This window comes from Haliotis cracherodii, unplaced genomic scaffold (assembly GCF_022045235.1).
Source record: "Haliotis cracherodii isolate W230 unplaced genomic scaffold, xgHalCrac1.p SCAF_10, whole genome shotgun sequence".
NCBI classification, from domain to species: domain Eukaryota; kingdom Metazoa; phylum Mollusca; class Gastropoda; order Lepetellida; family Haliotidae; genus Haliotis; species Haliotis cracherodii.
In genome coordinates, this window is record NW_027266265.1 from 17,820,140 (window position 1) to 17,836,628 (window position 16,489).

Below are 16,489 nucleotides of genomic sequence, written 5' to 3' on the forward strand. Positions count from 1 at the left end.
TTAATTTTTCATGGCATGACACATTAGCAATATACAATGAAAGAATCGACTGGTCCTTTTAACATTTTTGAGGAGTATTGTAGAAATATTGCCGACTGCAGCAAAAAGACATTTACCCATTCTTCACTTTAAGTTAGAGAGTGTTGTTTTACATGAAGACTACCCCAGACAGCTATAGTCACATAACAGTCAGAACACTCTACCAGACTAATATATAGTTTTGTGTTATCCCTCAAGTATTAAGGAACCCTCAAGTCTCTTAATTTCCGGAGCTGAAAGAGATGAAAATGGGATGAGAAAAGGCTGCTGGAGCTGAGAAAGGGATGAGAGTGGGATGGGGATGATTGTTATATTGAATAGAAGCTCTGGGGTCTGTGAGAGAGACTACCTCCCTCCCTACCTTTTACTGTTACTGTGACAAGCAGGGAATACAGTGGTACTTATTCTGCCTTGGAATCCCCTTATAACAAGTCCTGAGTTTATTAACCGCTGCCATTGTATGTGGTTCTTGTCAGAGTGAATTGGGAGCAATTGTTCTGTAAAAGGACAAAATGGACTTGTATTCTTTTCAAGTTGTGCTGTTACGACAAGCCAGGAATACTGCTGTACTTATTCTGACTTGGAATCCCCAGGGGGTTCTTTATTCTAAGTATTAGTGATGGAGGTAAATATTTTATAACTTAAGAGTACCAGTACTCCCCACCTTTTAAGACATGCAAGGGTAATGAGTTTCAGGAGCATGAAGAACAATTTGACTTAGTTTTGTGGAGGAGTTGGCTGCAAACATTGATTTCTGTAGCTGTGGAAGGTTGTGTAGTGTTTGATGTGGACTTGTTTTGTGTACACTTGCAAATGTATTTTTATTCAACATACTTGTAAATATACACTTTTTATATGTTTTTTTCCCCTTCAATTTTAGAACTAAAGTTTCACATTTTTTAAATAATCTTGCTTGTATGAAAAAAAGACTATTTTGATCTATCTATTTGTTTGGACTTTGTGGGCTTTGATCTTGAATATGATTTTCAATGAAGTTTAAAATATTCGGAATTATTGTCTTGTATTCATACTCAAATAAAAGTAGACTACAAGCAGTGACACAGTGAAATAAAAGTAGACTACTTGGACACGATAGAGACCTATAACTGTGGGTTGGAATCCCAGTTTGCCCGGATTATGTTTCTAGGTTTGTCTGCACCATAGCCGTGCTCATGGCTTTCACCAAAGTGAATGTCTGAGACCTGCATCACTTCAGACTTTTCTCCCAAAGTAGGCTGACATATCATGCTATTAGTTTTGCACACTGTGACAACAGGAAGTGTTGGAGTAGTTCGGCAAAATGCAGAATTTAACAGGGATGAATGTGTTCGGTTGCCGATTCTTTCAGTTCCAATAGAAGTGGTGGTTCCAATGTGAACCGATGTGATGACGATAGAAACTGGATGCATCCACATAACATTTGAAACTATTCCTTCACACTTGGTAGCTGTACACACAATATAGCTTACATTAATTCTGATAATGCATCTTTATGAATAAATTAGATCCCTCCAAGCAGGGATCTAACTTTTAAAATTTGACAGTTAGATCCCTAAGGGCTCCATGGTTTAAACCATGTCCAACATTTATAGCGCCTAAAATGCTTAAAAAACATTGTTTTGTTAAAGGTATTTTGAAAGATATTCAGGAACTCTATGCTCAACTGTGAGAACACTGTGTTAGTCAGCCCTGCTCGAAGCACGTGACATGTGTTCTCCGAGTCTTTCGCATGTGCACCTCGCACTTTGCCGATGTGGGTTATGAAATGCATGTATCGGGGCAAGTAAACCATTCGTTTTGGACCAACTCGAGCACATTTATCAATCAACTAAATATTACTTGCCCATGTTGATGGGCCTATTATGAGCAAATATAGCCCTGATCAAGATAATAGTAATTTCTTTTCTGTATGTTTGTTTCGTTAAACGAAAAGCTTCAAAATCACAAGTACTGTACAAATACTAGAATGCATAGAGTAACATACTGTAAAAAAATTGCATAAAACACATTTCGCAGTTTATAAAGAGATAAGTAATTGGTACTGATGTAAATAAATATTTAGTTGTTATTTCACACCCTTTCTCCCATGTTGCCGTGGCAGAAGACTACCGGTACATTCGTTAGCCTTCCGTGCGGACTTCGTGAGTTCGAATCCCGCTGGCGACAAATTTTTTCCATGAAATTGTTCTATCATCAAGACAAATGATAGGGGAAAAAAGAAGTTCCCTCATTGCCAACAGGTGTTTAACTAACAATTCAGTTAGTTAGACCACGGTCAAAGACAAAAGAGCCATGGTTTAATTTCAAATAGATAGCAGGGACTGAAGATGTACACAAGGCTATGACTGGCATAAGCACATAGGTTGGTTGTTTGGTTTGTTGTTTAACGCAACACTCAGCAATATTCCAGCTATATGACGGCGGTCTGTAAATAATCAATCTGGACCAGACATTCCAGTGATTGATATCACGAGCATCGATCCATGCAATTGGGATCAATGACATGCATCAACCAAGTCAGCGAGCCTGACCACCTGATCCTGTTAGTCGCCTCTTACGACAAGCATAGTCGCCTTTTACGGCAAGTATCGGTTGCTGAAGACCTACTCTACCCCGGATCTTCACTGGTCCATAAGTTAATAGAGTTTACCCAGTTGCCTATAGTATTCCTGTGATTATTTACTGAAGCTGGGTCCATTACTGAGGAACAGTCCCAAGAACTGAACCTCCTCAACTGACCACTGATTTTCTTCTTGGCCATCTTCATTATTTAAAAATTTCATTGAAAAATTCAACATATTGATTTATAATACTGTTTTATTCTAGCATCACATGAATGCTTTTAACTACAATCTTCCCTACCCAAACTTCAACTATCTCTGGCTGAGACATTTGAGAGTTGAGAGGCCCTCTTTGTTGCTGGTGCTATCTGAGTCTGTCTTTGATAACACTGCTATGTCTAGGGGCCAGGAGGGAGGGGGAGTGGGAGGGGGTGGGGTGGGGGGAGGTTCCAGGAGTGATGCTGAACAGGTGGGGGCCATTATCCTCTGTCCATGAGACACGCCAGACCCCCAGCACAGATAAGCCCTAATTGACTTCCAACACAGAATAATTTAATTAATATAGCCTAGGTGGCAATGGGAAAATCTTTCTTAAATTTTGAAAATGATGATTAAAATTCAAATGGGAGTCTCTTTATAATTTAAATGTTCTGGCAGTTTGAATTGTTTTTTATTGATCTGTTGTTATGAGGTGAAGGGTATTGGTAATTTTATGGATGTTGAGTATATATAGAAATAGAAAAGCAAGATCAAAATCAGCAACTAAAAAAGGATTATTCATACAGAGGTAATTATACAGAAAAGTTTGTGTTGTCAAAGTTTGGGATTTTGAACATGTGCATTGTATAACTCTTCCTCTATGACAGGGTATATGGATTAATTTGAGTGCTGCCATTGAGATCTTGTAATCTTGCCATTGCGAAGCATTTGTTTGCTTCAGTAAATGTTTAGTATCAATGTTTGAAATAATGTAAATTGGAGTAAATTACGATGAAAAATGTTTATTTCTTTCCTTCCCATGGCATGTTTTGTTAAATTGAAGTCTGTAAAATGTCATATTCGTTTTAACCTAGTAGTTACACTGACAACTTGCAACAGGCTCCATTATGCGTGTGTAAGTTTGTATATACAATTTATTTCTAGTTGTCTGTTTGCAATTATGTTGCTTTTTCCCATCTCAAAGAACAGTATGAAGTGTGCCAGAAGCAAATGGGGTTTCGAAATGGATACATGTAGTTTTTGGCCTGAACAATGCAATTGTACTGTGTATTGTACTGCAGTGTATTGTACTGGCCACATTCGGTTGTACTTGTTAGTTGTACTGTCATTCATTTCACCCATTGTAACATTGTGCTGCGTACATATCATTGGGCGGAGCCTCACTTTGGAACAGGTATGGGACATCAACGCCAGTTTCTTGCCCGTAGCCCCCCACTTGGCGCCATCGGTCTCAATTTTGTTCACACCTGAAGAACATTATGCATTTTCATCACCAGTTTTTAGCAGGCTCGTCGGACAAGTCCCAGATTTTTGTCATTTAGCTATTACTTTTTATACACGATCTGTGTTTCTTATTTGTCGGGTGTGATCAGCTGTGGTCTGTTGCGGTGTGTGTATATCGGCCTGTCAGCAGCCGTGTTTTCTCTTGGTATACTCTATCCCTCACCAGCCAGACCAACATACTGACTTAATGACCAACTGGCGCCACTCATGTTTTCTCTCCTAATCGCTACACATGTGCTGCCTGTATTGTATTTATCTAGCTTTGCCTCTGCCTGCATTTTTGCAGTTGCTCTGGTGGTAAGTAAGTGGGCACATTCGGAACACGTGTTGGAGAAGGGGCATTGCAATACTTTCTCCACTATTTATTTTCCCTCTGCCGGCAGTTTTGACATACTGGCTCACAGTTTGCATTCTTCCATTTCCTTCTGATACCCATCAGCATCTGCAAGACCTTTTTTGATTGGATGATTTTTTGTGTCAAGGACTGTGATTGGTTGGAATTAGATCAGTGACAAATGTGCATCTGAATGTCACCAGCTTTATCTATAGAGATCTGCAGCTGCTTGTTCCTGTAAGAAAGATCCAAGGGGAGATAGGCTGGCGGGGGTGGGGGGCTTGGAGCAGGGAGGGTGCCACACATGTTTCTGGTCAGCTGATCTTCAGGCCAACAACCAGATATCAATCTGTACAAATTGCTGGAATATCTCTCCTATGCTGCTGTGAAATGGAGCCGTTCCATGATACGGCTTCTCACATCGCAGACAAAATGTCTATCTTGTGTGATTTATGTGAATGATGTGATATGGGAATTTGTTCTGTGTACAACAACTCATTTGAGTGTTTTATTTTGGCTTTACAGAAACATCATATTGAAAAATTGTAATGAATGAGGGGATGAAAGTTTCAGATGGCTAAAATTCAGATAAATATTATTTGTTCCTAAAAACATTAACTTTTTTGCAATTGTTGCTGCAAACAAATAATATCTTTTAATGGATGCCAATGAAGTGGGTATTAATGGAATCGGTGGCTATCATGAAATCCTTATTTTCTTTTGTTTCTTCTGAATATAACTGCCTATGAGGTAAATATTCATAAGTGACTTATATAGACTTCTCTTATAAGAATATTGTATATAGAACATCCATCTATTCTTTGTATCATTGTTGAAAAGGTGAACATTTTCATTGAGCACAGGGACATGTTAAAAAGAAATGGTGCTAGCCAATTAATTAATTAAGTGCAAAGCTAAGGATTTCTGATTATATGTTAGGGTGTGTAGAAGGCAGCGTTATTGTTCAGGTTTTTTTTTTTTTGCAGTGATGAAGGGAAAATGGTATTTATGAAACAATTGTACTTATGCAGGGTTTGAGTTAGAATTCATAAAAAACACTCCAAAAATCAGAAAAGGTTAGAAGATTTTCTTAAATTCCAGTCTGAAGTTAAACTGTTTAAAAGCTGAATAGGATTTGATAGAATTAGTGTATTTTGTATAAACCAAACAACAAACAGAATTAGTGATATTAATCTTAATTGATTGCATCGCTGTAGCCCATAATGCCCTGCCTAGGTGTAGGGCTGCCATTTGGGGACATTTTGCAATGAGTAATGCTATCCCCCTGGATCTTCCATCATAGAGAACTAATTCCATTCAACACATAGAGTCCGGAGGTCACGCCACCCTCATCCTAAGTGTATTACTTGAAAGGAATCTCAGACCGGGTATTATTTTAATGAAAAAAATTATTCCGTGGAACTTCGGTCTGATGGGACTAATTTTCTAGCGGACATATGTTCTGTGACTGCCCCAGCTGCCTGAGAAACATCTTTCACAATATTGAACATTTCAATCAGCGATGGTCGTGCACCTGCCATAGTGACTGAGCCCTGAATTACAATTAATTATCTTCATTGATCCTTCATTGCATGCCATTTGTCTCTGGTATCTGGGCAAGTGTTTCAGATACTTACACATGGTTCAGATTGGCGGAGCTTGTCTAGTTCACACGTGTCTTTGTCAATATCGTGTCAGTGTCAGCAAGAGGTCTAGTCATCCGGCATAAGGTGGAACTTCCTAGTGTTCCTAACTCTTGCCATGCTGATGGCAACCATAGCCTAGATCTGAAGTCAGTTTTCAGTTTGTTTCATTTTTAAAGGATGGCCATTTGAATTATTTTGTTTAGGTTTTTGATGAGCCACCAACTTCGGAAAAGTTGTTAAAACATGTACACATTGTGGACCTAGGTGTTTGAAAGTATGTTTAGGAGTTACCTTACAACAGATATAGGTCTATATCTAGCCTTGTTCCAATGCTGTACTGAATGATAAGTCGATGGATGTACAGTAATTCTATCCTTATAATGAGCAAGTCTAGATAAGGGGACAGAACGTCGAAGGACACAGTCTTTGAATGGGACAACTTGTCCTTAATATTTATGTCATCTAGAAATTATTATTTAAACTAATAATCATTGCCTCAAAGACTTGTGCAAGTCTAGCTTATATCTTTCACTTCCATTCGAGTCCTAGATGCCATAATCCACTCACTCACTCACTCACTCACTCACTCACTGAGTGTTAATCCAGGATGACTGGAGGGTCAGCTGATTTGTTTAATGAAATCGCTGACCCCATCTTAAAGAGACAGAACTCAGATGTATGGGGAATTGCTTAGAAATGACTGCTCCCTATGCGCCATCATGAATCAGAGAATTAAACCTAACCCTGGAGCTGCACGCAATGATCGGTCCCTCCAGGCCTCTGCTGGAGTAATTATAGCGGAAGACAGCCTCTGCAAGAGTTATTACATCTGATTTGTTGTCTTTTGTCAAAACAGTATGAATGGTATCCATGATGGCGGCATCCTTTTGTATTTAGCAGCAACTGTAACAGAACAAGAGCAGGGAGCAGCACCTGAAAGATGATTCCACTTTGGGAAAAAATAAATTTGTTTGTAATTTGACTTTTCAGTTTAATTTGTTCTAGTTGTTATTGGCTTTAAGGTGTCATAGTTTCGAAATATAAGCCACTGGCAAACTTAAATCAAGAGTATTGTCCTGAAATTGGTTTTGAGGATAAGAAATTTGTAATTTTGTTTCTGCGATTGAGCTTGATTTGATTGATGTCCTGAAAACGAAACCAGTGAGAGGAAAGAATCCAGTTCTTCTTTTGGGGTTATGTCCAGTGTTTGTCAATACTGATACGTTGTCATCTAAGTAAGCATAAAATAGGAGAGGGTGAAGCTTAGTTGTGTGAGCTGCTTGTGACACCTACAAGAAGTATTTCAGTGAAGTAATTAGTAAGAAGTTCACATGCTACAACACATATTTTCAGTAAAATAATTAGATCTGTCTTTTGACCACCATCAGATATGGTAACTTTGCGGTAACTGGTAACTCGAAGTGAGAACAGAGTTAACTGTGACGTGACAAACAAGTGATGTCACATCAAACATTATGATGTCATGACTCCGTACAAACCGGTTCACCGACTTGTATGGGTTTTTAGAAGATGGTAGTTGGCTAGTCAGATAGCCACATTCTTTACTGCTGATAACAATATGCAGTCCAGACATGATTGCTCACTTGTGCCCATAATAATTACCATATATTGCCTAATAGAGGTACCATCTGATAATGGCTGAAATTGCTTAAAACCAGATCCATTGGAATTTCAGGGCAGAAAAAGTCCTCAAACCTGTCACAACCTGTGTAAACCGGCCACAGGGTGGCTGCTGGGTTTGAATGCTTTTCGGATGGGTGACAGCATGGTATGGCTGATTGTCATGACACACCAACAAAGGTGAAGTTTGCTCAGAGTATTAGTTTGTCTGGTCCAAGGCTATCATGATATGATCGTATGATTGTAATACTGCTTAAGCATCACACCTCCCTCCCCTCCCTCACTTACTTAGCAAGTCTGTACTTGTATACATACACCTGATCAGAGTGAGTGAGTGAGTATGGTTTTACACCGCTTATAGCAATATTCCATCAATATCACGAAATAGGCTTCACACATTGTACCCATGTCGGGAATCGAACCTGGGTTTTCTGCGTGACAAGCTATCGCTTTAACTACTAGGCTACCCGACCGCCCCTCACCTGATCAGAGGTTCATTATTTTGTGAGGCTTCAGAGTTGTGTTCCTTACTCATTCCAGGAACCGATGATTTTGGGTTTGGATTCCCAGATAATGACCCTTGGTTTGTCTGTACCATTACTCTGCTTTTGAGTTTTGAAAAAGTGTTAAACTTGTAGGACCTGCATCACTTTTATGATTTCCTTGTACATTTAAAGGGGCGTTGAGTATGGTGGTGAATGCACTTGTCATCATGCCGAAGAGCTGTGTTCAATTCCCCTCATGGGTACAGTGTGTACTGCCCATTTCTGGTGTCCCCTGCTGTGCTATTTCTGGAATATTGCTAAAAGCTAAGTTGGTTTGTTGTTTTACAAGTCTGGACCAGACAATCAAGTGATTGACATCACGAGCATCAATCCACGCATCAACCAAGTCAGCGAGCCTGACCACCTGATCCCGTTAGTCGCCTCTTATGACAAGCATAGTTGCCTTTTAGGGCAAGCATGGGTTGCTGAAGACCTATTGTACCCCGGATCTTTATGGGTCGCTAAAAGTTATGTAAAAAACATTTAACTGTCACACCGGGATACAACAGAGAAAGTGCTGAAAACAGTGTTAAACCCAAGGCCCAAATTCAGTTGATATGCCTGCTCATCCATTCTGACTCATCACAAACAATTACAGAAATTATTTAGATATGTCTTCATACGTCTGTATGCAACAGATGCATGCAGGTTTAGCGATGCATATTTTGAGTTCAGTATTTGCATGCAGGAATAATGCACCAGCGTCAATTTCACATTCCGTCAAATGTCAGAATTGAGGAATCAGCGGCAAAAAGTGGATTACAATATTTGCTGATTTCTACCCCTTGGATACAGAAAGGTATAGATTTCTAAATGTTGATCAGTTGGTGGCTACAAGATCTCGGCCTGTACTCCTCGGCAGTAAGGATGGGAGGGAGGGAGGAGGGAGGGAGGCCAGTCTGCGAACATACGGAGGCCATCACTGGCAGCACTGCTATCGTGTTCTCCCAGCATTCCACAGTGGTACCAGTCTGTCTGGCCCTTTCTAACGACTTCCAGATGTCTTTGAGACAGGTGGTAAGGCGGGCAGCTGTCGAAAAAACGTAGAACAGACGTACCCGCGCCAGCCTGCCGCCTCCCCTGCTTTTTTAGCTGTCAAAGATTGACGGTTTTCCTTTTAATAGTATCTTTTTGCAGGCATAACTTGGATTTGGTTTTTCAGTTATTGAAATATGTGCACCATGGCACACTATATTTGAGTTGGTGCTGTAAATTAAAATGAATAAAAAGAGCTTTTGGCAATCAGTTATGGCTAGTTGAACATAATTGGTGAATATTTGCAAATTGACAGTTAGAGTTGTGTTTGATATTTACTTTGAAAAGTTCTGAAACATGCGAATAATGATTGTGCATGTAACTGACATTTGTGAATGTTCGTTATTTGACTTCTTCCATATCTTGGTTTTCAAGTTTCGTACCTATTCACTTGCCTTTTGAGGATGCATGAAAAGGACATTCTTAAAATTGTATATTTTCAAACATATTATATAGCATATTACTTGTAACAAAATGTAAAGTATTGTTTTTCCAAGAATTATTTGCTACAAAATAAAATGGATGGAATTCAGATATTTTTGAAGATACACCATAGAGATTCTTTAAAACCAGGACAATCAATTTAGGTTCCTCTTATATTTTTCTTTGGTAACAGTTGGATCCTTGTATTTTCTCGGCTGAGATGATGATCAAATTACAGCTATCATGCTTCTTCAATATTCTGAGATCTGGGAAAGAAAATGTCATCCTTTTGTCTTGAACGGCCATGAAATATGACCAAACTTAATGAGAAAATTAATTAATTCTTCATAAACACAGCTGTGTCTTTAAGAAACATATGATGAATTGCTGTGGTACTCTTGATTGTGCCTGTTTACATTAACACCGATGAGGGCACATCGTAAAGTCTTCTTTATTGCTGGAATGCCACTGCGCCAGTCTGTATTGGAAAAAGCTCGCGCATGCAGCTGAACCCTGTGAGAGGCGTTTGTGTGCAAGCTGGCGGTCAGTTCTAAGGGTGTTGACGATCAGGTCCAATTTTTTTATTAAAACTTGTACATTTTGGTGTGCTAATTCTTTTTCAGATTTGACTATCCTGATTTTACTTTTCGGTAAACCCTGAAAAAATATAATTTTCATGCAATTTGTGTATGTTTCTTTCTGTCACTGGATGATTCAACATAGTAGATCAGTTTTTAAAAAAGCATGTTTTACATGCAACTTGAATGTAGTATTATGAGTATTTTTGTGAAGTCATACCCATATTTATGTAAGCTGGAGGAAGAATGATGTGATTGTGTCATGGCCTTTGTATTGCATTATAAGTATCATGGCTCCCTGAGACTGCCACCGTGGTCTAGTGGTAGAACTTCTGTCGGGAGAGAGCTGAAGGTTGGGCGTTCGATTCCCGGATGCATCATACCAAAATATGTTAAGAGATGGTACTTGTTGTTCCCCTGCCTGGTGCTCAGCATTAAGGGGTTAAAACAAGGACGTGACTGCTCGGAGTCAGTATACTGTGTTTGAGTTGGGTATTCATGTAAACTGCCACATGGTATCTCAGTGGGCAAGCACTATAAAATCGGCATTAGTCCAGACTAGTACAAGCATCCACACACACACACACACACACACACACACACACACACACACATGTGCTTGCACGTCACATATTAGTGCAATAATACCAAACGCGACATTAAACCTCACCTCACCTCACCTCGGTGGTCCTTAACTCATTTTGAGTAGCATTGTTCTGTAATAGCAGCTGGTGGAAAAAGTAAAGAAAAATAAAATTCAAAGCATTGATTTAGAGTGATTTTATTTTCAATGTTTATTTATATATTTTATATTCATTCCCATAGGGAAATTCAAATAAATACATAAATATATGTATATCTCAAGTGTTTGGCCTCCTGGACTTCATCAGGCAAACTCTTTTAGTTTAGCAATACAATACTCAAGATGCTTGTACAGCCATTGCTGCAACTAGTATTTTATATATATATATATATTTATAATAATAATATTTAGTTAGTTAAATATATAGGATTTGTTTTGCTAGTTATGAATATGTAAACAACTGGACTTTCCTACACTGAGGATGAAAGGTTGTAAGAGATTTACTATGAATTGTTCTACTGCCAGTGACTGAGCTATTTACAGTTTCAGAAAGCATTACATGCACTTTGCAAATGTCAAGGAATCAGAAAAAGTGTTTTGTCATGACTTACTTATTGAAAAGATTTCTATAAATGATGTAAGTCAATATGTGTGTGGAAGCATGGTGGCTGATACTGTTTCTCACATTCCAAGCCAGTAAGGATCAGTGAATTAATCATGGGAAGGATTCCTCTTGCTTAAAAGTCAGAATTCTATAATAAGTGTTATCAAATGTTTCATCAACGACCTAACCAGTAACAGCTCAAAATAAATCAATTCTATTACCTCTTAATACTTCAGTGTGTATTAAACAGATGAAATGTTTTGTCAACAAATGTTTTCTGTGTTTGTTTAATTGATTTTTTTCCTAAACCATTTTTATATGACCATATGAATAATCACATGACATGCTATTATTTATATGTTTTTCATACCGTAATCTTCAGCTAAATCAAAGTCACCACTATCTTAATCATTAGTTTCTTTATGCCTAATTTTGATATTCCCATAAACAGTAAACATTCTACAACTTTTGGATAATACTTGATTGCTCAGCCAGAGGTATCAAATTTCAATAAATACCTTTGATTCAAGCAACATTAATGCAAACAAAAATCCTATTCAGAAGCACCTATTTGGCCATAGGCAGGCCATGGGGGATTATCTCTCAGGGATTTGATTTTTGAGGTGTGTTGTTGTGGATTTGACAGAGGTCTTGTCATGCCAAAGACTTTGTTTCAATTCTGCAAATGGGTAAAATGTGTGCAGCCCATTATTGAATATACCTTACTGTAAAATGGCTGAGATATTGCTAAAAACCCATCTCTCTCACTTCACTACTGTCGATTTAATACCTCTCAAATAATTTTCCAATTGAATGCCTTAACTCAAGGTTTAAAATACCCTATTTAGAAAGCATACCTTGGAAATAAGAGGTTCATAAATTTTGAAAATTACATTTCTTGGTGTAAACATAGATTTTGCTACAAATAACATTTTGGATGTGTGTGAGGGTGCTGAGAGTTGTGAAAACTTTATAAATCATGAATCCCACCCAGATGCATAGTTTTAACACCTACAAATGATTTGTTGAATAGTGGCAAGTCATAAAATATCTTCTTAATACTACAACAAGATTTCTATCCTGGAAACATTACCACTGTTTCAGGGACCATTAATATCCCCATCTACAAGACTGTTTAGTACTCACACGGTGCGTACAATATATCTAACGATAAATCAGATCTGGTATCAGTTGTATTTCAACCCATTTTGAATATTTTTGCAAACATGTTAAGGCTAACCATTTGGTGAGCCCATGTGCTCCTCTACCTGTGATTTCCCTCCGCCACCCCACTGTCTGCCTCGCCCCCTAACTGTACTCAGCTGGAGGAGATAATGGCTGCCAGACTCTTCCCGCCAGGTTCCTTGGAGCCCAACAGGTGGTAGTGGTTTTCGGCACCTCTCCTGATGCCTTGTGGGAATGCCCCACACGCCAGTAATATTCTCTGGTTTTACCAGACGAGTTGACAACCTCGAAGAGAGCAGGCATATATAGTTGAGGTCTGTACCAGCATTGTGAATATTGGCGCCTCTGCTGGTGTGATAAGATCGTGTGATAAGCGCATGTACGCTACAGGATCTTTCAGCGGAAAAATCTTGTGTTGTCTAGGAAGACTTTCTGAATCTTAAAGAAAGTTTTACTCTTTGAGTAAAGTTTGGCAGTTTTCTGCTTTGTGTTTGCTGGTCTTGGAGTTTACCAATCTTGGACTTTTTGAAGATCGGCATCTTGGGACTTTGGTACTGTGTTTTAAAACTTTTGGAAGCTTTGGTGGTTTTGTTTGTGGATTTTACCATTTTTGCAATTACTGCTACTGGATACATGAGGACGTGAGGATGTTGCAGTTTGATACGCCGCCAGCCCTTGTGTGTCCCAACTGGCTCATCTCAGGGAAAGGTAGGAAAGAATTAATCAGTTTTAACTGAACTTGAAACAAATAAAGTTGAAATCTACTTGAACAATTTTTTCTTTCTTTCATTATAAGTCCAAAGATTTATCTGTCAAAAATTAATTTTCCATAAGATTTTTTTTTAATCAATAAATAAAATAATTCAAATTTGTTAGATTATTTTTTTTATCATTGACAAGACAAATGGAATAATTTTTATTTTTTTAAAGGAAGTGAAATAACAATTTAGGATATTTGTTTAAGTGTGTTGGCTATTTGTTTCTTTCAGTGTAGTTTGTGTCATATATTTTTGTTTTTTGTTTTTAATTTTCAGTTTTTTAATATACTCTGAAAATCAATCATCACTATATTTCAAATTTTCTCAAATTTGAATACATTTTGATGTTAGGTTTATGAAATTGATCATTTTGTCATGTATACAGCATAATGGTGCTTTAGTCGATGGGTGGAGATCCTCTTTTATTGATATATAACAGCATGTTAAAACCTGCTGCAGCGATTATTCCCTTAGTTTACATGCTGGTGTCAGTCACATCCCCATCTTTCTCTCTCTTTATGATGTGTTCAAACCAACAACATGTCACACACCTTGACACATTTTCACACTGGTCTTCAGGGAAAAATGCAAATTTTCCCCAAATCAGACTCTACTGCAACCTGCTTCCTAAACCCATGCCATAAAAACAAACAAAAAATGTACAATTTGTGTGGAGATCGGCGTGTGCGGAGGCAATCTCGTTGGCCACATCTGCGATGGAGATTTCCTCCCATGTAACACATTGCCTTGGTACAAGACCCCACCTGCACTGCCACTAAGTATGAGCAAGCCAGGCTGGCCGTCAGCCTTTTGTTAAAGGGCCCGCTTCATCGCTGGATAGAGTCACCATGCTACTGCAGTCTTGGCAACTGCGTCCTATTGTAACTCGCCTCTGATCAGAGAAATCACCCAATTAAGTTGAAAAGATACTGGTAGTGATAAATGCTGTCTGTAATTCAGCCAAATCGGGGGTGTCGACAAGAAGTGTGTTGCCGATGCTGTGTTTTCGCCAATGCTGGTATGACGGGATGCTTACGAGGATGAGGGAGACACCAAAGTGAGGCTGTGTCAGTCAATCAGCTGTTGTTGGGCTGTGTCAGAGCCAGCACTTACATTGTGCTATAGCTATCGGTCGCATGTCCGTCTGTGTGTCTGTGTCACGCTTCATCGCTCCCATCCTCCACACCTGACCACCAGTGTTTTGTGAGGAGTCCCAGCTGATGCCAGTGAGAGCCTACTTGCCAGGTTGGTACAGGCAATCTGTGATTGTTCCAGTGAGGCCTGGTAGCAAGGCTGGAATGAGGAAGTGATTGGCTGCCTCTGGGTCATTCAGTCACTGTTCGCCTCGGCAGTCACATCTTTATTGCCGAGCAGTCCCATCTTTATCACCTAGTTGAAGCACCAGTATTTCTCAGTAACCCGGCTACAGCAGGATTGTCATCCTGCCTTCATATTCCATTGAATTCGGATCATCCTCATAGTGTTGGTAACATTTGTACAGTAGCAGACGCACAATAGCAGACGCAAATAGCAGACGCACACAAGCAGATGTATTGTACTGCTGCTGGCTGCTTGGCTCTACCACGACACAATTGCTGGATATTTATTATACAAACAGATTAGTGAAATCAGCTATCTATTCCGGAGACAGTCGCCAGAGGATGCTATTCAGTCTGTTCCATTAATGAAAAGATTCGCTGGTGGAAGTGATGATTCTATGATTGAAATGTTGTGTGTCTGACGCAAAGCATCTGTCTCAGGCTGGACTGTGTGCATCAGTGTTGGGACTCTCTACCGAAATACTGGGATAGCCGTACAGGCTACTTGACTACTTGAATGATTATTTTTGGGATGCGAAAAGGTGAGACTTGGTCCTTTCATTGCAATGTGTGGAAATAATAAGGTGGAATGATTCTAAAACATCTATGTAATACATTAAATTATTATCCGTTTTTACATTAATCAAAATAGTTTGTTGACAAAACTGAAAACGGCTTATACTGAGGTTAAGGGACACAACCTGCAGAACAGAATAATATTTTAGTAAGCCAGTTGTCAGATTCATTTAGCAGGAACATAATGAGAACCAGCTTCCTCAGACCTGTTACATGTAATTAACATGCAGGCGTGTTTTATGTTCAAAAATCATGTTTTACAAGCTGAATATTTCCCTCCTAAACAATAGCATGTGGTTTCTGGCATCAATTTGCACAGTGTCAGAGGGATCTAGTTCTCCCAGAAACAAATAACAAATAAACATACCAGTGTCAGAAAATATTAGTGGGATAATGTGTGAGTTGGTTTCACTGCCAAACCTAGCAGTGCCTCCTGCCTGTGTGTGTACTATCTCTACTAACTATCCACTACCACATGCAGGTAGTGGGTGTGTTGGACTATCTCCCTGCTGTGGGTGGGGGTGTTGTTGATACAGCTTTTTGGATCTTAAGTCCCGTCAGTGTGGTTAGCCTTACGTGAGGGGAAGGTCTTTTATGGGAGCTTCAATACATTTTGTCATTTTGACGATAATGTTCACAGAAGTGTTTGTGTTCAGTGAACTATTTAGCATAAAAGTGTGCTTTGTATTTGTATCAAGTAAGTTGGATATTATTCTCTCAAGATATATAAGGGTCTTGTTATAAATCTTGCATCAAATTCACCAGTCTTCATTTGTTGATAGTACTGTTGTAACAAACGTTTTGGTGATTTGAAGTCAAAATTTAAAACGAAGTAGAGTTAGTTTTGTTTTATAGATAACCGCGATGTAGATGGATGTCAGAATCATGTAAATCTGTAAAGTAATTATTTTATTTAAGGATACAGCTGTAAAAATAGGAAGCCGATATGTAGTCTTCCACACATAACACTTAGGAAATATCACAAATATACTTTTTTTTAAACTGTTTCTCCCGAATAGGGTCTAAAGTTGTTTTAAAGCTGATGTTTTATAATTTGAACTGACGTGTTACAGAAGATCCATTAGGATAAGAGAAATATGAAAAATGGTAATATTTACAATTCATCTAGGCACCAAGTATGGGTTTAGAATAACATCCT

At 38.7% G+C, this 16,489-nt stretch overlaps 1 protein-coding gene across 4 annotated transcripts in view; it reads left to right on the forward strand.

The window, feature by feature from the left end:
- LOC139454154 (protein CBFA2T1-like) overlaps positions 1–16,489 on the forward strand; it is a 127,985-nt gene that overhangs the window by 101,676 nt on the left and 9,820 nt on the right. For 2 of the 4 annotated variants that reach the window (XM_071235687.1, XM_071235688.1), the window contains exon 1: positions 12,969–13,385. The exons of 1 other annotated variant lie outside the window; for it this stretch is intronic. In XM_071235687.1, the coding sequence (XP_071091788.1) occupies positions 13,325–13,385 (61 nt within the window). In that variant the 5' untranslated portion in view covers positions 12,969–13,324. Of the gene's footprint in view, positions 1–12,968; positions 13,386–14,265; positions 15,297–16,489 lie in introns of those variants that run through there. One more of the 4 variants, XM_071235689.1, reaches the window with a different exon arrangement.